Source organism: Xiphias gladius, chromosome 15 (genome assembly GCF_016859285.1).
Source record: "Xiphias gladius isolate SHS-SW01 ecotype Sanya breed wild chromosome 15, ASM1685928v1, whole genome shotgun sequence".
Classification (NCBI taxonomy): Eukaryota; Metazoa; Chordata; class Actinopteri; order Istiophoriformes; family Xiphiidae; genus Xiphias; species Xiphias gladius.
Window position 1 is genome coordinate 33,705,765 of NC_053414.1, and position 21,098 is coordinate 33,726,862.

Genomic DNA, 21,098 nt, shown 5'->3' on the forward strand with positions numbered 1-21,098 from the left:
CCATTTTACACCCACACAGTTGTTTTGATTTATTTTGGCTGATTACCTCCACACAGGACTGTGTGGGTGCACACAGATTGTGTTTGATTGACATCTCCTTCTTTCTTCTGTATCTGTTGGGATGGGACTTACACCTTGAGCATTTTCATTAGTGCAAGGACTTTGGTTACTTGATGTAATTCCAAAAATAGCTCCACCTGAGCAAAGGTGTATTTAGCAGAAAAAGTGAAAACAACAGTTTGACTGTGCACAGCCTTTAATGCTCAAATCCATTGCTAAATGCTCTGATGAATAAGAATAAATAAGACTATAAGACAAATTGATACCAATGTGTTCTGCATGGCTTACCCCTCAGCCTAAAAGCAACACATTTGAAATTGTTTTCCTGTTATTTCAAATGGTTTTCATAATCCACTGACACGTAACCATACACACAGAGACACATATGTATGTTTATTAGGGAAAGTGGGCCCTCCGTCACTGTTGTGGCTTTATCCAGCGTGTTATCATCAGAGAGAAAATTGATTCTTTTATCAAACCAAACCAAACCACAATCTAGCTCCATTACACAGAGTAAATCTATCAGAATGAAAACCACAATAGAGCCATTACAGAGGGCCAAGCAAGTTAAACCAATGCATGCCAGATGTCTTGTTTATTCCAGGTGTTACATCACAAAGGCTATATTGTAGTAGTTTCAATACAACGTGCAAAAGAAGCAGTGACCTCCAACATGAACACAAAAATTTTCTGCTTAGAAAATACTGAGCCAATGTCAGATTTTAAAAGTGTCACCATACAAATATACTCATGCTTTTGTATTTAATTTATTCAGTTATCTATTTTAAATTTATTTGTTTGTCATTATCACTAGCTGCTTTAAAAAAAATTAGGGCAACATAGCAACAGTTCAAGGTTCTTTTGTTTTTTTGACATTGACATAGACATGGGTGAAGCTGAGGTACTGTGTTATATAGAGCCCTGAATGAGTAAAATTGATACAACCTAGAACACTGACAAAATTAGAGAAACCCAACCCACATCTGTCTTCCTTAGTCCAATGCTCCCTGACCACTGGCTGTTGCTCCGATCTTGTCCATTTAGCTGTAATGTTCAATAGAAAATGCCCCTGAGTCACTGGACCTCATGATGGTCTCGTTATGTCTGAGTGACAGCTGGGAGTGGTAAAACCTATTGCTTTGGGATTCCAGCGGGCTGTCCGACACCTACAGTACATGAGAGAGAGAGAGAGAGAGAGAGAGAGAGAGAGAGATGTATTGCTCTTTAGTTTAGTATATTACCACACATACAGTATTGTTGTATTATTATTGTATTGGGTGTATCTATCAAAATCAAACACACATACATTAAATTTAACTATGAGTTACTATATGTTGTGGGTGGAGTGGATGGGTGGGTGAAAATACCTAAGTCAAGACTAGAAAGACTTAGCCGGCTATAAGAAAGTGCGCAAGTTGTGATATCTGCCAAAGGGGGCGGCGTCACTAAGTACCGACTTAGTCGGGTACCCAAACTTTTGCACAAACCACTATTACTGTTTGTTTTTTTCTGTTTGTTTAAGTAAATTAAATAAAAAGTAATAGCGCATTAAGATTTGAAGAAACATTTTTATGGTCTTTTCACCTCAAGGGTTGTATGTACTTCTTTTCACTTCAACAATCAACAAAATATGTAATTTGCCCAAGGGTGACCAAACTTTTGTGTGCAGCTGTAAAGCCATGCTGCTTTTTCAGTTAATAAGCTGTTGACATTATGGAGGTTAAAGCTACATTAATCAATAATTTCAAATGCATAACGACAACGTAATTGTGATTTACTGACACTGTGATTACTAATGTCAGATTTAATTTAGTACACATTACATTTTAATTAATTATTTTAAGAACCAGGTATTTTACCTCTTCAAATTTTTTGGCCTTGTACTGCTCCGCTCCTTTCAAGAAGTTCAGCAGTATGATGTCACACAGCACCGTACCCTACATGATAATAATAATTATTATAAATAATAATAACAATAACAACAATAAATAATAATAATAATAATAACTTTTATTAATATAGCACTCATCAAAACAAGAGCAGAGATAAAACCTTGGAGATACACAATGATTTTGGTTAGAGCCCTACAGCAGCCCCGAATTTCCTCAAAAGTTACTATTCATTTTTTTTTTAAAGACTCAGCACAGTTCACAGCTAAGTTTTAGTGAGCAGGATTGCAGATTGTACTTGTAGATAACACTTAGCTCCATTAACTAAGTATTATCCATTAACCATTAACCAACTCTGAGAAAACACAAAACAACTACTTAATTAAAAAATACTCATACGTAATGAACTTTTACACTGGTTATGTCAAGTATACCCGTAAACTCACCACTCCCACTGATGTGAAGGCTGCCACCATGTTGATGAGTGTAGGGATCATGTTGAACTTCCCCGCCTACAAAGCAAGAACAGTAGATTATATCAGCAGGTTTCAGTCTCCTGGGTATTATTAGCACTTCATAAATGTAGCAGTACAAGAAATTACTTCCTCTGTTAATTTAATTCCTGCGCCTACTATCTTCTAAGTCTCCAAAGTTCACATTCTTATTAATGTAGTGGCTGATGTGGAAAAAAGTTTCTTTTAAAGGTGCTACATATACATACACACATATATATATATATATATATATATATATATATATATATATATATATATATATATATATATATATATATACACAGTTCTTGCTATTGCTACATAGCTAACATTAGCAATAACACCTGTTTACTTACCAGTGTAAAAGAAACATTGTGAGCTCAGCATCAAACTTCATTCCTTTAAAAGTAATGCCAATGTTAACTCATTTTGCTTCTATTTCTATCAGTTCTTTTCTTCTACTGAAGTTAGGATGCTAACCAGCTGGCCACAGTCGTTCCCATCTCCTAATACCACTCTGCAGTAGTGAGTCACTGCAGCATCCAGTCCGCCCTCAGTCCAACACGAGAGGATGAAGAAGTAGCGCTGCCAAGAGCTCGTATTATATCCTACCGCCTTGTAAATGCAACGACGGCTGAAGCTCTTGGGAAAGAAAGAGCTATTAATGCTAATGTTGGCTATACAGTAATAGCCAAACTTACATATAGCACCTTCAAGAAGGTACATCTGTCAGCAAAGCCTGTCCAATTCATCAAACTTGCATGTCTTTGTGGGGGGAAACCAGAGCACCCAGAGAAAACCCACATAGAGATGGAAAGAACATGTAAGGTCAACACAGAAAGGCCGCAACATTGATGTGAAAATGTTGATGATGTCAGATAATCAAATTTCATTTATCATAACTACTTTGACCTGGAATTATTTTAAGTTAACCCTTTCAGTGTCCCAGACCCAAACAGCAAGGTCATACTGTTACTGAGATTGTAGATTGCAGATGTAAAGTTTTCTGCAAAGAACTTTAATAATGCAGCAAGAAATTTTGTAAAACATTAGATGCTTACAAAGATTTAGAAGTATACTTTATACAGAGGAATGAGTAGCATCCATCTTGAACTGTCTAAATGACTACATATAGAGCCATATTCCTGGATCATTATTCATAATAAATAATGTTATGCAAGTACACATAAATCCCTCTAGACACAAGTGTCTTCAGTATATTCATTCAAACTCAAACCCAGTCTAGGAAATATACTCACATTTCCATTGACCAGAACATCAAACCTAATAGCATAGGCTTTGACCAGAGTGCGGTAGTCTGTCCCATTCTCCATCTTATAGTATTTGGCAAATCTGTAGAAACAGAAAAATCTAACCATTTTTATATTAAAGGAAACAATGTAAAGCTTACTTATCAGTGTGCAACTGAGAAGTAAATTTTTGATGTAATAGAGAAAAATCAATTAGATCATTTATATGTCACACTTGAAAGCATCAAGAGAGCAAATAATGACAATGGCAAAAACTGCTAACAGCCTGATATCAAATGTTAAACAAAGAGTATGAGTACAAAAACTATAAATGACTCTACCTTTAGATATTTTTATATTTCCTGTGTAAAAGTGGAAGTTTTGGTCAAATATTGCTGGAGGAAAGGTCATGGGTTTACCGAGATAATTAGAAATCGCACCCTCGGGAGCACGAATATCTGCAAAGAATTTCATGGTATACTCTCAAGCAGTTGTCAAACTCTCTGTCAAGTTCTCTGGATGGAACATATCAGTCCAATAATGTAGCTAAATACCTGAAATTGTAGCCTGGTGATACAGCATTCTTCTGTGACATAGCATCCAGTCGGGTGAAGGAGTATGAGGGGTTACACTGGTCATCTGACTTGTCCAGATCACACATCCAGCCAATCTTTATTCCAATCACTCCTCCCTGACAGAATTTTCAAAATGAGAGAAGTAAATGGATGTCTCCTAGGAATTAAATTTATGTGCAACTAATTTGCAACGGCTAATATGGCAGATAGGCAGTTATCTACTCATTTCAGTGTAAAGAGTTTATATGAAGACTCTTCTTTGCACATCGTCATAATCCAGTTACACTGTTCTGGTATGTTCTCAATTATGTACAGGATGACAAGTCACATGCTTTAATGCCTTTAAAACTATTTGTTTTTGCTGTGGCCACACCCCCACCAGATTCCTTGTGTTTCCAATGTTCCCCTGTCTTTGTCTCTGTCTGTGTCTTTATGTTGGGTGCAGCTCGCCATCCTCACTCTGTTGGCTCCCAACTCCTTGATTACCTGTGCACCTGCCTTCCATCAACTCATCAACCTGCAGTATATCAACCCTAAATCAATTCTTCGCCAGATGGTTTTTTTTTTTTCAACCTTAGTGGTAGTAAATGTTCCAGGGCAACTAAAACGTGATTTCTTTTGCTTTATTCTCTGTTTGCATCGCTTTTACTAACCTGCCTCTCTTGTAGCCCAGGATAATCTCTCCCCTGGTAGTCTCCCTGCCTGCTAACCTTCCTGTTTGTCAGCCTCCCAGAAAACCCTTGCCAGCCAGGCTTCCCCCTCATGCCACACTCATGCCCAGCCATGCTCCTCCACTGCCAAGCCTTCGCCCAGCTATTACTGGGCGAAGGCTTGGCAGTGGAGGCAGTGCACCGCCATCAGTCAGTGCACCGCCATCAGTCCCCAAGACTTGGAAATTCCCTTTAATAAACCTTTTTCTCCTTTCCACCCCACTCTGTGTGCTGCATTTGGGTCCGCCTTGAGTTCATAACACTACATAACATTACTAATATGTGCCTTTACCATTTGGAATATGAATCACAATTAATTTGAATATGTTACTCAATTAACTCAATTACAATTCCCCTCTGAATGCTGGAGTACTGTTACCTTTTAATACTATTCCAAATGTTCTTGAAACGAGTCTGAGTCACATTAACCTCTACAACTTTTGACCTACATTTCACAAAATGTATTTATTTATTCATAACTATGAATTTGTAAATATGAAGTCACTTTATACTGTTGGAATTTTAAAATGTGACACCACTGAAAGCAGCACTTTGTATTTTACTTCACTAAATCTTTGAAACAAGCTTAGCATTTGAACCTTTTATTATCAAATTTGCAATTTGATAATAAAATTTAAGGCTGTCATTGTGAGCATGTTAGGTGCTGATGTTCATAGCACTACTATGGCCAAGTACCTTGTCACAGAGCTGCCAACGTAACTGTAGACTCTTTGTCTGTGGGCGCAATGCCAACGCTTACAGCAAACAGTTTTTATGCTATTTTCCACAGGTGCAAGTTTGTAGGCCTTTGCATCTGCAACTGTTAAGTAATTTCCTGGTAGCAAACCAATGTGTTTGCGATGATGTGGGAGGAGAGGTACTGCTGAGCCACTGTTAAAGCTAAATAGGTAGTGCAGTTTTGGTGCTCTTTTTGGCACAAAATTGCATTCATGTTAAAACCTGCTCAGACCACCTCTTATCGTAAACACGGACACAGAACTTTTGGTGGCTTTATTTGGAGACACACACACACCTCTCCAAAATCAAAAAACACCTCTCAGTTGTGTTGTGTGGCCTCTTTCTATTTTTTCTACTGCACATTGATATGTGCATCAAAAAACATCCTGAGACTGAGAAAGATCATCAACAATATCATCCACAGCAGTGTAATCCATAACTTCAGAAACATCAGTGCTACTGTTCTATGTGAGGAGTGAGTTGCCCAAAACAACTTCTCTGTGTAGTTAATTAAATACTAGTTTTCCAGTAACATCAGAAATGATACATGTGTTTCATATACAGTCTCTGATTTGAGAGAAGGGCTGTGCCCAATTATAGACAAGGATGATACAACAGCATGATTTCATTAATTATTTAAACCTCTGGACAGGTCACAGGATCAGTCAGGATCTAACAGTAAATATTGTTTTGTGCTTTCTAAACATCAGATTGGAAAGCTTTCACCCACAGATTCCCAGTTTAACACTAAAATCATCTAGAGTAACACAGACTCAGAATGAGTCAAAATATTTTTTTCGTCATGTGAAAAGGGTTATTACATTGAGTTTTCAGTCATGTTATTCATGTTCATGTATATGCAGTTGTGGTTTATGGGCATCGAAGCATTTCCATATAATCAGTAACACCACAAAATAATCCCTCCTATATGCTGTGAGCAAATAAAACATGTTGGTGAGAATATTTTTTAAACAAGTTCACAGATGTGAGGTCATTTTTTAATCGCAGCAGAACGCAGCAGATTGCAGCATGGGTCCAGTTTGCAAACCTGTAACTGCCCCGGACGAGCAAAGCTCAACCTGATATCTGCAATTAACTCTAAATCAATCCTAGACCACACTCAACCACACTTAATGGAAGATGTGACCCATAATTAAATATACCGCATACCGCATACCGCATAAACAAAATGTACTGATAGTGCAGGTTGCAGAATCAGAAACACCCTTCATAATTTCAGGGGATTATTTTCACTTGTTCTTCTTTGGCTCAGAACCACCTCCATGGAAAAGGTGCACAGTCACACCTCTCACACCAGCAACCATTTTTTAACAGGACCTTGACCCAAGGGAGCCCAGTCGGGAAAAAGTTACATGGGGCAGTCACCCTGTGGGCCCAATACCTTCAGGGAGCAGAATCAGTATTGGGTGCAATGTAAACCAGGACCTAGGCATGCCAATCCCTGGCATCGTAGACTGGTCGTAGAGATGTGGAATTTCACCTCTCTGGTGGGGAAGGAGTGCAGGAATTGGAGTGGTACCAACTAGTTATGGATGGACTCACCTCCAAGCACAGCACTGGCTCTGGAACCAAACTTCTGGACTCTCTCCTTTTCCAGAGTTGCCCAGGGTGTGGGGGATACTCTTGAGCCCCCAGCTGAGCCCCGCTGTTTTGGAGTTCTCCCTGGAGAACAAGAGGCTTGCCTTCGTGCGACTGCAATGAATCTCTGAGTGGGTTCCTCGAAAGGGCACCACCTGGGGACTCTATAGTCCTCCTAGGGGAATTATATGCTCAAATGGGCAACAATGGAGAAACCTGGGAGGCGAGGGGGGGTGATTGGGAGGAATGGCATGCTGGATCTGAACTTGAGTCTGATTTGCGATCAGAAGGTCATAGGTACTTGTCATGGCAGCAACCTGAGAACCCGCTGGTGGACACTAGCGGTAAGGGAGGTTGTCAAACAGAAGAAGGAGGCATTTCAGGCATCGTTGCCCGGGGGTCTCCTGTAGCAGCAGAGGGGAGCTGAAGGGCCGGAATGGCTGCAGCTGCTGCAGTTGTGGATGCAAAAACATAGGCGTGGGAGGAGTTCAGGGAGAAGGACTTTCGGTTGGACTCTAAGACATTCTGGCAAACCATCAGACGACTCGGGAAGGGAAAGCAGGGCTTGTGTTGTGTTCAGCCAGGGAGGAGAATTGGTGACTCTGACTGGGGATATCGATGTGTACTGGAAGGAACACTGTGAAGAACTCCTGCACCAGACCAACATGTCCTCTGAGGAGGAGGCACAGTTTGAAGATTCGGGGGAAGCCACATTCATTTTTCAGGTGGAGGTCCCTGAGGTAGTCACAAAGCTCCAAGCAGCAGCAAGGCGACGGGTGTGGATGAGATTCAACCTGTGATGCTGAAGGTTGTGGGCATTGTTGGGCTGTCTTGGCTGACACGCCTCTTCAGTGCTGCATGGAGGTCGGAGACAGTACCTGTGGACCAGCAGACCAGGGTAGTTGTTCCCATATTTAAATAGGGGGATCAGAGGGGGTGTTCCAATTCACACTGCTCAACCTACCCAGGGAATCTTATGCCAGGGTGCGGTAGAGGAGACTCTGACCAACTGTCGAACCTCAGAACCAAGAGGAGCAATACGGATTTCATCCTGGGCATGGAACAAAGTACCAAACTCTTTACCCTTGCAAGGTTACATGGGAGTTTGCTCATCCGGTATACATGTGTTATTTGGGCTTGGAGAACGCTTACGACTGTGTCCCTTGGGGTGTCTTGTGGGAGCCACTCTGGGAGTATTGGGGACCGAGGCCATTACAGTGAGCCATCTGGTCATTATATAACCAGAGTAAGAGTTGTGTTAATATTTTCGGCAGAAAGTCAAACATCTTTCCAGTTGGTGTTGGTCTCTGCCATAATTGTCCCATTTTACAAGGACAAGATCTCAAGGTGCAGCGAGGGGGAGGAGTGTGTTCATTTTGGGATCCCAATAATTACCTCGCTGCATTTGCAGATGTTCTTTTTGCTTCATCAGACCATGACCTCCAGTATGCACTGGGACAGGTTGCAAGTGTGATGAGACTGGGTTGAGATTCAGTACCTCTAATTCTGAGACCATGGTCCTCTTCCAGAAAAGGGTGGATTGCTCCCTTCGGGTTGGCAGCGAGTCTCTACCTCACGTGAAGGAGGTTAAGTATCTCAGGGTCTTGTTCACAAGTAATGGTAAAATAGAGTGTGAGATTGTCAGTTGGATTGGTGCAGCATCAGCAGTAATGCTGGCACTATATCGGACCATTGTGGTGAAGAAGGAGCTGAGCAAGGAGGCAAAGCTTTCAATTTACCAGCAGATCTATGATCCAACCCTCACCAATTGTCATAAGCTTTGGGCAGTGACCACCTTATTTCCCCCATAAGGTGGTTGGGCTCACCTTTATAGATAGGCTAAGGAGCTCAGACATCTGGACAGAGTTTGGTGTAGAGCTGTTGTTCCTCCACATTGAAAGGAGCCAGTTGAGGTGGTTCAGGCATCTGATTAGGATGCCTCCTGTGCGCGCCCTTCGTTTGGAGGTTTTCCTGGCATGTCTAACTCGTAGGAGGCCCTGGGGTAAATCCAGAACATGCTGGAGAGATCTCATGTGGCCTGGGAATGTCTCGGAGTCCCCCAGAAGGAACTGGAAAGCATTGCTGGGGAGAGGTGCACTGGGCTACCTTGCTTAACCTGCTGCCACTGCGACCAGAATAAGTGCTAGAAAATGGATTGATGGATGGATGGATGGATGCTGCCTTTTTCCCTTATGGAGCCATTTTGTCCTGCCACAGCACGGCCCAGCTGATGAGACATAGTAGTCTTTAATGACATCAGGCAGCTGCTCTGCATGGTGGTGGGCATTGGAAGTTATTCCTCCTCAACAAGAATGCTCTAAGTCCTCCCCTCCTCCTGTCTCCTGCCAAAAATTTTTAGTCTTCCAGTCCTTGTGTGAGGTATGCCTCAGACCAGCGTTCACCCAAATAGTTGTGCAGGCAAACATCAGCCAGTAACTTTGTCTAGAAAGAGGAGACTGGCATAATGTCACACTGACCACTGGTTGGCGAGGATGTTCTCTACAACCCTCCGTGCCCATGAAACTTGAAGATGCACTGTTCATTGGCCATCTGCCTATGCAGCTAGGACTTCATGAGGTCAGAATAGATGGCGTAAGCATCGGCCCCCACAAGCATCAAAGAAAACGGTAACGGAATTTTGCAGTGTCTCTGGGGATGGGGCATGCAGCAGGTCAAAGCCCTGGGTGACTACATTAACATTAATGAAACAGCATGTTGGCTCTCCAACATGAGAACAGAAAATATACGTTTATAATTACTGAATGTGCTACCGCTGTGTGCTGGTGGCTATACATAAATGTGTTTTCTATCCAGGGTATTCAAACACTGAGGAAACTGCCATTTCTGATGGAATTCATCATCAATTATCAGAAACTCTGCCTCAGTCCTGGGTGTCTGCAAAAACCAGTGAAACAATTACAATAGGTAAAAGTTCCAATTTAATCACAATGACCATCTTCCCAAAATCATGTTGCATCTGCAACATCTTTTCAACTAGTGACTTTGTAGCAAACACCTGCAGTAATAACATCCATGTAACAGATTGCAGAAGTTGCACTAACTTTTCTTTTCTTTTATTTTCTTTTCTTTTCTTTTCTTTTCTTTTCTTTTCTTTTCTTTTCTTTTCTTTTCTTTTCTTTTCTTTTCTTTTCTTTTCTTTTCAAAGAGAGCCTCTCCTTGGATATGATCCTGAACTTTCTCTTGAAGCATTCTCGGTTTACCTGTCAATATTCAAAACAGAGCAGTTCATAGATGACCGTTGACAATACCACAACAAAGTGTCACAGTCCAGTGCAGATATAAAGAATATAGAGACAGTATCAAAGAGTTCCAAATGAGTCCGTCTGATTTTCGTTTACCCTAACCCATATTTGATACAAATACAGCCTTCATCACTGTGATAATAAGAAAAGGACATTGTTTTATTACCACAAATTTAAAATGATGCTGATGTGGTCATGATACTTTTTTAACCAACTTAAGAAACTGCTGACCTGCAATTATGTGTGTTTCGCTCAAAATCAAATCAAATTGGTTTAAATAATAATTATTATTACTTCAGCCAAAATAACATGTGGTTGAATCAACCATTACTGGTTAATGTGGTTATTTTTGGTACTTTTGGTAAACCAAAATATAAATGACTGAATGGACTGGTAACATCAAGCTAGCTTATCAACGTCAGGTTTCACTAAAGGGGTGATTGCAATAGATTTACCCAACCTAAAGTTAGCTTCGATCTACGAAGTTCACTCACCTCAAATTCCCTCTGTTGACCGTACAGTCTGCTTTGCCCATGCTTCCCAATTCAGGGTCTCACCCAAATTCTGCACTTTTTTCCTCCTTTTTCGGCCTTTTCAGAGCAAATGTCACTGCATATAAATAGTGCAAGCTGCTGGTTGCCGTCCATGTTTGTTTTGGTTGGATTGGTGTGGTCGTCTGCCGTCAGAACTCAAATCATTAAAGAGTTGCAGAATAAAAGGATTTATATCTAACAAGTTAGCGAATCACTCTGTGGCTGCTGAAGTATATGGCTGGACTGTGTATGGTCAATGTGCAAAATTGAGGACGTAGTTGAAAACTGTTGTGGAACCACTGTAAATAACTACTTTAAATGGAAATTACCTAAAGCCTGTTGGAAAAATCGCTAAAAGTTGCTCGATGACGTAATACGCTAATTAGCATAATCATGACATCATCGTGTTCTCCCTAGTGTCAGCTGGTTTCAGCCCTTTATCTGATTGCTCCTCTCCTACTGTCTGTGGTCACACATACAGTATTTTTATACAGCCAAGTTCCCAATAAAGCTGTTCTCATTTACACGTTTTTCTGTTTCTGTTGTCAAGTATGAAACAGTAACTGATTTGAGGCCCATTAAGAATACATGTTATTTAGCAGTCACTTCCAAGGTGGTCAATTAAATGAGATGCATAGAGAGGTTTGCCTGCACAGGGAAAGTCTGACCTTGCCCTTGTGGGGCAATAGTGGCAGCTCTCGTCTACAGAAAGTAGCTAAGGTTTGCCCAGAAAGTCACAATATTTCTTGCTAGGTGCTAGTTTGAAGAAAGTCACTAAAGGGTGTGAAAAGTCTGTAAATCTAGAAACCAAGGCTTTAAGTTGGCAACACTGACTGTAAACATCCCCGTGATGACATATTAGAAATTGTTCGCACCAGTGCATTCTGAAAGAAGAATGGCCAATCAGGAAACTCAAATGCTCAGCTGGCTGACCAGTGTTGTAACTTCATCATGAACTCAACCCTATCATTCACTCACTATCCCAGTCAGTCATGGACATTTGGGGAAGTGCCGGAGCAGTGGCCGGTCCAGCTAAAAAATTACGTAGTTTTTGCTAGAGACATTCAATAGGTAATTACTAATAAGACCTCCATGTATTGTGTTTTTCAAAACAGACATTAGCTTCTTGTTTGAGGAATATAAAACCCTAAATCAGAGATTGATTTTAGCTGCATGTAAAACACACCTTTGGCAAACAAAAAGGCTATCTTTTTGATGTAACTATTTGATATCTTTTTTATTTAATAAATCTCTCAAGGGAGGGCAATCAAAAATAATCTTTATGTGTGGTCTTTGTAGGTTTCAGCTAGTCTTCAGGTTTGTCAGAAGTTTCAAGATTGACTTAAGACTCAAGCAAAACTAAATTCACAAAAATGACTTGACTTGAGACTCGTGTCAGACTTATGTCACAAAAATTATGACCTAGTGTTTGACTTACAAACTCAAGTCACCCTTTAGTCATAAAAATTATGACTTAAGACTTTGACTTGAGACTCATATCAGATCTCAAATCAAACACGAGGATTAAGATTGGAGACTTGAACGCCTGGAGAGTTTAATTACTTGAGACTTGACTTGAAACTTTATCTTGAGACAGTGGTTAGACCTAAGTCACAAAAGAGAGTTCTTGATACTTGACTTGAGACCCGAGTCAGACTTGAGTCACAAACATGAGGACAAGACTTAACTACTCTTAGAATTGAATTACTGTAGACTTGACTCTCTAAAGACATGACTCTGGACTTGAAAGCATATACAAGACAAATCTCATGTTCCACCCTGGTAAAATCCCAGAACAATAACAAATAAGACACCTACAAGCATTGCATTCTATACCCACACACCTTGCATAGTTATTAGGCCTATGCAAAGGAATTATTTGATTTCAGTTACATTAAAAAAATGCCACTGACAAAGCTTTGAAGGGAAAATGTTTAAATGCTATGTCAATGTAATGGTCAGCACTGAGAGACCTGAAAATCATCTATCTTGACTTGCAATTTTCTTATAAAGACATGACTTGGGCATGGCCCAAAAAGCATTGAAAATGTCTCTTGACTCTACCTTGTCTGCCAGTTTAGTGAAGTTCTGCTGCGCATAGCGGACCACATCTCCCACTCTGAAGATCGGGCAGTAGGTGTTGTTGATCATGTCAAAGTTACATTTTTGGATGTAATCACCAGTGATAGTAGGAAGGAAGTTCCCCCTGCACATTCACAGACATATCATCATGTCAACATGTCAGACTTCAGTATCAGTGTCATCATCATCGTCATTGTTAAAATCACACTTGACATACTTGGTATAGTTGAAGGTTGGGAAGCGGATGCTGTTCTTAATAAAAATGGTGAAATTCTCCACTTCCATCATTTGTGTACTGAGAAAGAGAGAAAGGGTGGAATGTAGAAGCAGAGAAAAAACAGACATGTGAATTGCTTTGTGTTTAAGTTTGTTATTTTTCTTGAGCCTCACAATGCCAGCACACAATTTTCTCTTTCCTTATCATCATAAGGAAAGAGAAAATTGTGTGGCAAGGCGGAGGTTTTAAAAAACAGATACAATTCTGTTCACCTCTGTCTACTGGGGAGGAAGCAGAAATCTTTAATATCTCAAAACTTGGTCAAATACAACCCAAACTATCTGCATTACTAGTGGTCAGTGACCCTTTCAAAGAGTGTACTCAATGGGCTGAAGTTACAAGTACGAATTTTGCTTTGCCATTATCTTCATCTCTGCCGCAGGTCCTGAGAGGTGTAGTAGATTTTCAAGACGGATGATGGAGCCTGCGCTGTCATCCATTTTGAAAGTCTACTACACCTGTCAGGCAACAGAAACATCTGCACCTCTGAATGGACCCTGCTTTTTGATTGGACTGTCATTGTTCAATCAGATTCAGGTGTAAAGACAGTCAAAATTCATACTTGTAACTTCAGTGTCACAAACAATGTGGGAACTTTGAGTGCTGAGTTTTACGTGCAGTTTGTATCTGTAGATAGATGTTCACAAAATCATTTCTTTTTCCATAGTGTATTTGTGTAACTTCACCAGTGATATCCTTTGTTCACAGATTCACACAGTCTCAATTTTTTTACAAATACAAATCTTTTCTACACATGCACAAACTTAAATTTCTAATGCAGATTTATTTTACAGGTTTACAGTGGTTGATTTACAACTACACTACAACTACAACAATTATTTGTGAACATCACTTTACAAGCTCAAAATCTTATTGACTTTAATTTTAGCCCATAGCACTGCCCCAACATAGAGATGTGTCTGAATTGAGCTGCATATCATGATCTTGCAATCAGTGTAACCCTGATCTCTCTCAATGGTTAGAGTCGGTATTCTTCATTAGAAGAATAGTACAGAACAGTGATAGCGAAGCCTGGTAAAAATCTCTTTGTCACATGCACAGTATCGTCTTACGTTTTGATGGTGTCTATCTCAGCAGGACACCATCCTTTTATCTGACACATGTTGACAGTGGCATTGAAAGGAACACATTTTCCTGTAAGAATTCCTGAGGAGGAAAAGAAAAGCTTTTAAACAAACTGCAAAAGCAAAAATAATTGTGAGGTTCAGAAATAAACAAAAGCTGTAAAGCATTAATTCAGCACATAAGTGTTCTAAAAGTAATTATTATGAAATTGTTTCCAACAAATATTGTGACACAGAGATGAGAGGAAAAGAATAACAGACACAAAAAAGGTCTCACCATAACTTCCTGGCTTATTGAGGTGTCTAGTGCAGTCGCTGTCCTGGGTGCAAGTATACTTCTTCTCACTCTGAATAACATCCACATACACACACACACACACACACACATTTGTTAGGTTTTACAACTAACAAATGGTTCAGTCTCCCCACTCTCCTCAGTGTTGATCCCAGCAGCAGTACACTGTTCTCAGTGAAATAGCTCTGATAAACCCATTGTACCAATGTTCAAATTATTGGGCACTCGAAAAACTAATTAGCATTTCTCATATTGTAATTAATGATATGAGAAAAACTTAAAATCTAATTACTGACAATTTTAAATGTGTGTGTGGATCTGCCCTGGTCAGTGCGGTCAGTGCAACAAACTTTATCTGACTTTATCTAATAATGTGTGTAACATTATATTTATGTATCATGGCTCATGGACTGCTTTCATGTGTTGTCTTGTTCATGTTTAGAGCAGACGAGGATACTTTGGCATTAGTTTAGCCAGTGAAGAGAGAAAGGAAAAGTTCTTGAATGGTATTTTTCAGATATTGGTCAGATATGGCTCTCTTATATAGACTACCATTTGAGTCAAACTCTAAAAAAGACTTGTTGGGGAAGGATTCTTTAACACCAAGGTCCTGCAGGTTGATGGCCATATTACCTGATATTTTTTTAAGGGTTCATACTTTGCATGGTAGTATGTTGTATGATCCAGTTCAGCCCTGAACAGGTTGTTTTTGTTGGTGCTCACCATAGATTACTGTATGGCACAAGAGATAATAAAATCATGTCCTGTAAACAAATTTTTTAAAGGAACATCATCTACCTTTTACAGCATACTGTAGTTTTGGCAATGTATTTATATGTGAGATTTGCCATATCCACATCCTGCAACTCTGCAATACTCAAACAAAAACATTTGTTTACTGTTGGTGAGTCCATATGACAGTTTTTAAAGAAGATACAAATAAATTCGATAATAATTATCAAGAATCATATCAGTATTTTTAAATCACTGATAGTGCTAACAGTAATGGCAGAGTGGCAGCAATATTTGGAAAAACAGTGACCGAAGGGGCAGTTAAAAAGAATACAGAAAATGTAGAGGTTGCATGACTGAGTACAAAGTCAATGGAAAGATGCAGCATTTAAATGAAGATTAGCTTCAACTAGCTAATCTTAGCTAGTTTAGCTTGTAAAGTTCTTGTAATGCCGGTAGATATATTAGTAATGGTGAGGCACTAATAATGGTAGTAGTACTGCAGTAATGGTAGTGACAGTAGCTGACCTCAGGACAGTATCCTTGGACTTGGTTCTCTGTAGTGATCAGTTTGGTGATGATGCAGAAGACCGAGGCTCCCTGTAGAAAACACATATACAGCACATCACTATCACTGTATACAACTGGCAGCAGGGCGCCTAAACATTACTGTACGCCTTTATAACGTGGATATATTTTTGTTCTACACTACAGTGCGCTGACAAAGCTATGCACAGGAAACATCTGTGACTTCCCTTGCCCAATATTGTTCATAGCAGTGGTGCAAACTGTGCAAATATATATCAGAATTTTTAAAATTGTAGTTTGTTTGGGATAGGTGGGTGAGCTGATCTTCCAAGCATGCTCTGAGGCAATGTGTTTATGGACATAAGTTAAATTTTTTTCAAATATTCACAGATGTTACTTGCGCAGGGTCATTTTATACTCAAGTTAAAATACTGTTACTTAAAAGAAATCTTACTCAAGTCAAAGTAAAATTACTTCTCTGAAAATGTACTAAGATAAATGTACAAAGTAAGTCAGTAAAAATGTTCTCTGAGTAAACATTACTTTGTTTCACTTTTAAAAGGGGGAAGGGGAGGAGTAAAAATATACTAGTCTATGGGCACCACAGTGGGAGCAATATTAAGCTTCGTAATTCAAATAGCTGCCACTTCTTAGAAAAGGCTAAGATGTATAAACAATGTAAACTCTGTGGAGTTTACAAAACACTACGTATCTAGGCAACACAGTAGTTGTTGATGCACTCCTCTGTACAATGGGTTTCAAGAGTCACTCATTTGTTGCACTCACCTGTCTGAACGTTACTCTGTGAGTCTTGTGCACACAAGCATCCACAATGCGCTCTAAATCCACCTTCTCTGCTATTTCATTCTCAGTGCAAACTATAACCAGTCCACGCAGCCTTTCTGTCTCACTGCGCTCCTCCTAGTTTTCAGACGCTGAGCTGAATGAGCTCTGCTTTCACAACAGGGATTATCACAAACAGCAGAAAGGTGGCGCACACGTCACTGTCGCTAGAGGTGAACATAGAATTTAGCCAGACCCAGCATGCACCTGTTGGTCATGTAACATGGCAGGTGGGTTTGATTTGGAACACTTGCCGTGGTTTCAAGGTTGTGCATTAAATCAGCAGCGTCTTCTGTGTTCCAGTTGCTGATGTGACTCTTATCATTTGTTGCATTTTCACACATTAATCATAACTTCATCATCAGGGCCTGAGCACCAAGCGGCACATGGACCCCATTGAAACTGATATGTTTCTTATTATTATTCTCCATAAAAATTAATCGCTTTTTCAGGGGGTAAAGGTGCTCAAAACTCAAAAAATGGTGAAAATGTATTTTTGTCTTGGCTTGATAGCACAACATTTCCAACATGTACGAAATTCTGTAGCCACATTCATAACGCCACCTACTAGCAACAGGACATTACATGTTTTACTTTGATGTACTTCTCCCACATTCACTTCAAACATGGTAAGAAAAGCTTTAAGACCTTGATGATGCTTTATTGGGAAGGTTGTGAGTTTTCAATTGGTGTTGCCCTAGCAGCGTGGCAAAGTTCGACATTGACAATGAAATAGGAAGTTGTTGAGGAACTAGAGATCCTCGAAAACTCACAATACCTGAAAGGCACGTCAGAATTGGCAGAAATTGATATCTGATATGGGTGTGGGTCTGGTACAATGCCCTGATGGCACCCCCTACAAATTTGAAGTAAGTAGTACTAGCGGTGTTTCATCTACTTGTAAGAAATACCCCCAAGTTGGAAAAAGGTGTGAGGGCCCTGTCAACGATGCTTACAGCTTTAATGTGACTTTCGTTTCAACTATGTAACGATTTCAACTTTAAATGAACCCAAGTAAAATACTTGAGGTGGAAAAAAACTTGAGTAAGAGTGAAATTACTGATTTTTAAAAACATTCCAAAAAGTGGAAGGGCACACAAAAATGACTTTGTTACAGTAACGAGAGTAAATGTAACTCATTAGTATTACTGCTCTGTTTCTACAATGTTTCCAGGAGTTTACAGTCAGGCATCCAACCAACTGGAGGCCTGATGAGTGAAAAAAAACAAACTAAACTCATGTCTCTTGAGAACCCTGGTTGGTTGGAGACCCAGGGCTCAAGCCCAGGTAAGCCCGTGTATTAAGGCACCAGTAGCTGTCAGTCATCTATCTATCAATCCATCCATTGGTCTATCCATCCATCTATGTGTCCATACCTGTGTAGGAATGACGTAGTCTGCAACATCCATGACCTTCTCATTGTAGATTCCAAAACCTTTTACTTTGGTCATCACCGAGGATTCAATAGCTGTGTCTCTCACCTGGTAGGCCTTCTCATAGACAAAGACCCACCTGAAGCACACACACACACACCCATACACACACACCAACACACAAAATGTGAAATTGAGCTAAAAGTGAATATTTAAGCCTGTGCAATAGAGTAGAGCCATGCTAGCAGAAACAGTAAGACAGTGTTTTAAACAGATGAAGAAAAACTCTTCTGTATTTCTTCTCTCAGACCTCATTCTGAGAAGCAGTTCAGCCTGTTCATGCATCACTGTTATTTAACTAGAAGGCTACAAGCTAATGCTGTCGCCTGTTGCTCATTTTGCTCTCACCAGATGTGAACTGAATGAGCAGTGACCAGAAATAGGTAAAAATAAGTACCAGCCAGTTCGCTTTTTAGATTGTGAGCTTTGGTGTTTTTTAATATTGTTGTTAACATGCTGATGTTCCTTTTTGGTGTGGCAGCAGCCACCTGGCTGGGAGATTTTTAGTTACAGGATTCTTAGTGTGATTTAATGTCCATATCTTAATACCAAAAACTCATTAACTCATTAACTACATGGGGAGGTGATAAAGGTGGGGGAAAGTTAAATAGCAATGATCCTTGTTCTCCATATGAAGCTACAATACTAAAAAAATCTAACCTATCCCTTTAATTTATCAGTATAACTGCTACTGAGAGCATTAACCCATTAACAACAAAGAGCAGGGGTGATAAATCGCTGAAACTGCAGCTAATGGGTTTTTATCAACAAAAAAGTTAAAGATGTTTTCGGCAACAGCTAATAATATAAAACCACAAGTGGAAGGTACCCATCATTCAATTTTTTCTTTATTAATTTATGTGTGTGTGTGTTTGTGTGTGTGTTTGTGTGTGTGTGAGTGTGTGTGTGTGTGTGTGTGTGTGTTCGTGTGTGTGTGTGCAGCTTAAAAAGGACAGATTGTAAATTGTTATAGTATGTTAGCCAAAAACAAACAAACAAAACAGATGTGTTGTGGACAAAGACAAAGACAAATTAGGGTTTGTGAGAAAATGTAAAAAGTACAGGAAGAGATTCCAGAGCATATTTGAGTAATGGCAACATTAATACACCTTTGCATATATACAGTGGTCAGCCACAACACACATACACACACACACACACATATAATAATTTTGATCATTAACTAGAAATAGCAATACAAATGTCGACCAATATGCTATTGGTTGACAGATTACTTTTTCTAATTGATAGTGAATTAATGAAATAGGTGGGGGGATAAGATTATAATTAATGACATAATTAAAATTATTTAAATAATTACTTAATATGATCTGTATTTTTCAAAAATATAAAGTTTCTATCCAGTAAAAATTTACTTTTGACTAGATTTGACTCTTTCAGTGTCAATAACAGAACACTTTAATGGTATTCTTAGTGATAAGTGAATAAATTTAATATTCTAAAGTTACTCTTTTTAAATAATATAGACATTTAATTCTTAATAATTCTATTTATAATTAGAATATTCAGTGCCTAATCCATTACATGAAATATGAATGTCTGAAAATATACATTTCTGTAACTTGCAGTTGCTATTGGTTAATTGAACCATACCATAGTAAGCACCGTATAAGCCCAAAAATACACCAGAATGAAAGGAAACACTCACCCAATGAAGTAGGTGATGATGAGAAGTTGGACTACACGGTTGATGATGCCGATGGTCCAGCTCTTCACTACCACCGACTTTGTGGTTTCATAGGTGAAGAAGTCTGTTATACAAGACCACATCCTAGCAGTGTTTGTGCGTGCTTGTGTATTTTTTGTATGTGATATGGCTTATATAAGACAGAAATATAAAAAAAAATTCCACTCTGTGTGTATTATGAATATAAAGGCTGAAACTGAAGCAGCTGTTAGTGTGTGTGCCTACAGCAATTACAGATTTAGGTCCCGAAATGTGGTTGGCATCTTGGCTATTATTTTGTGTTAAAAAAAAAAAACAGTGAGAGCAGTATCCAGATATCCAAGGGTTGTATGTTTTCTTCTTCATGGAAAAAGTCTAGCTGTCTTTAAAAACACAGTTATGGAAAGTCTATAGCTCAGTGATACCGATCTTCAGCTGATGCTCTCTTCCGACTTCCTGCATCATAATGACTAACTAGTCAACAAGTTAACAGCTCTCTCTCCGTCTTCGTCCTTAGCTCTCTCTTCACCCATTCTGCAAGTCTCTTCTTTCCTCTCTCTCTCTCTTATTTACCTCTGCCTCTCTGGTTCCCCCTAGACTATCTAAATGACTACTCAGAGCCCCCCCTCCCTTCTTCTGCTCAGTGCACCATGGATGTTCATGTTCAAGTTTTTTGTGCGCAGTATTCTGGATTTTTCAGTCAAGGGGCAAAACAACAGCAACTGTATTGTAATAAGACTAGTGCCTAAAGGGTTTATAGGTAGCCACACATTACAGCAAAATGACAAATTCCAGTCAAAGCAGTGTGACAATGTTACAGTCTAAAACCTGCTTTCAGAGGTATTAAAATTGAAAATGTTTTTCAATGTAATTCATTAATTTAAAAAGTATGTGTAATGACTGGGACCTAAAATGATCTTCGAATGTGTTTACCCTCCATTTAAAACCTTTAAGGAATGATCAAACATTGGGAAATACCCTTGCTTGCTGTTTTACTGAGTCAAAAGACAAAATAACTATCAGCC

The 21,098-nt window shown here is 39.4% G+C and overlaps 1 protein-coding gene across 1 annotated transcript; it reads right to left on the reverse strand.

The window, feature by feature from the left end:
• Positions 1–601: 601 nt before the first annotated feature.
• p2rx3b (purinergic receptor P2X, ligand-gated ion channel, 3b) lies at positions 602–20,180 on the reverse strand. Its single transcript, XM_040146589.1, has 12 exons — positions 20,056–20,180; positions 18,330–18,465; positions 16,111–16,182; positions 14,833–14,902; positions 14,544–14,637; positions 13,411–13,488; positions 13,176–13,317; positions 4,248–4,384; positions 3,703–3,796; positions 2,396–2,461; positions 1,920–1,997; positions 602–1,226 (listed from the first exon to the last, which is right to left on the reverse strand). The coding sequence occupies exons 1-12, from the start codon at positions 20,175–20,177 to the stop codon at positions 1,101–1,103; spliced, it is 1,215 nt and encodes a 404-aa protein (XP_040002523.1). The 5' UTR covers positions 20,178–20,180; the 3' UTR covers positions 602–1,100.
• Positions 20,181–21,098: the final 918 nt, after the last annotated feature.

Bases quoted from the DNA above. Each gene is read 5' to 3' on its own strand.
- p2rx3b (XM_040146589.1), bottom strand. From the start codon at position 20,177: ATGTGGTCTTGTATAACAGACTTCTTCACCTATGAAACCACAAAGTCG. The intron at 18,466-20,055 runs GTGAGTGTTTCC...TGTGTGCTTCAG, and splicing joins ATCATCACCTACTTCATTGG to GTGGGTCTTTGTCTATGAGA. The intron at 1,227-1,919 runs GTAAAATACCTG...CATGTACTGTAG, and splicing joins AGGCCAAAAAATTTGAAGAG to GTGTCGGACAGCCCGCTGGA.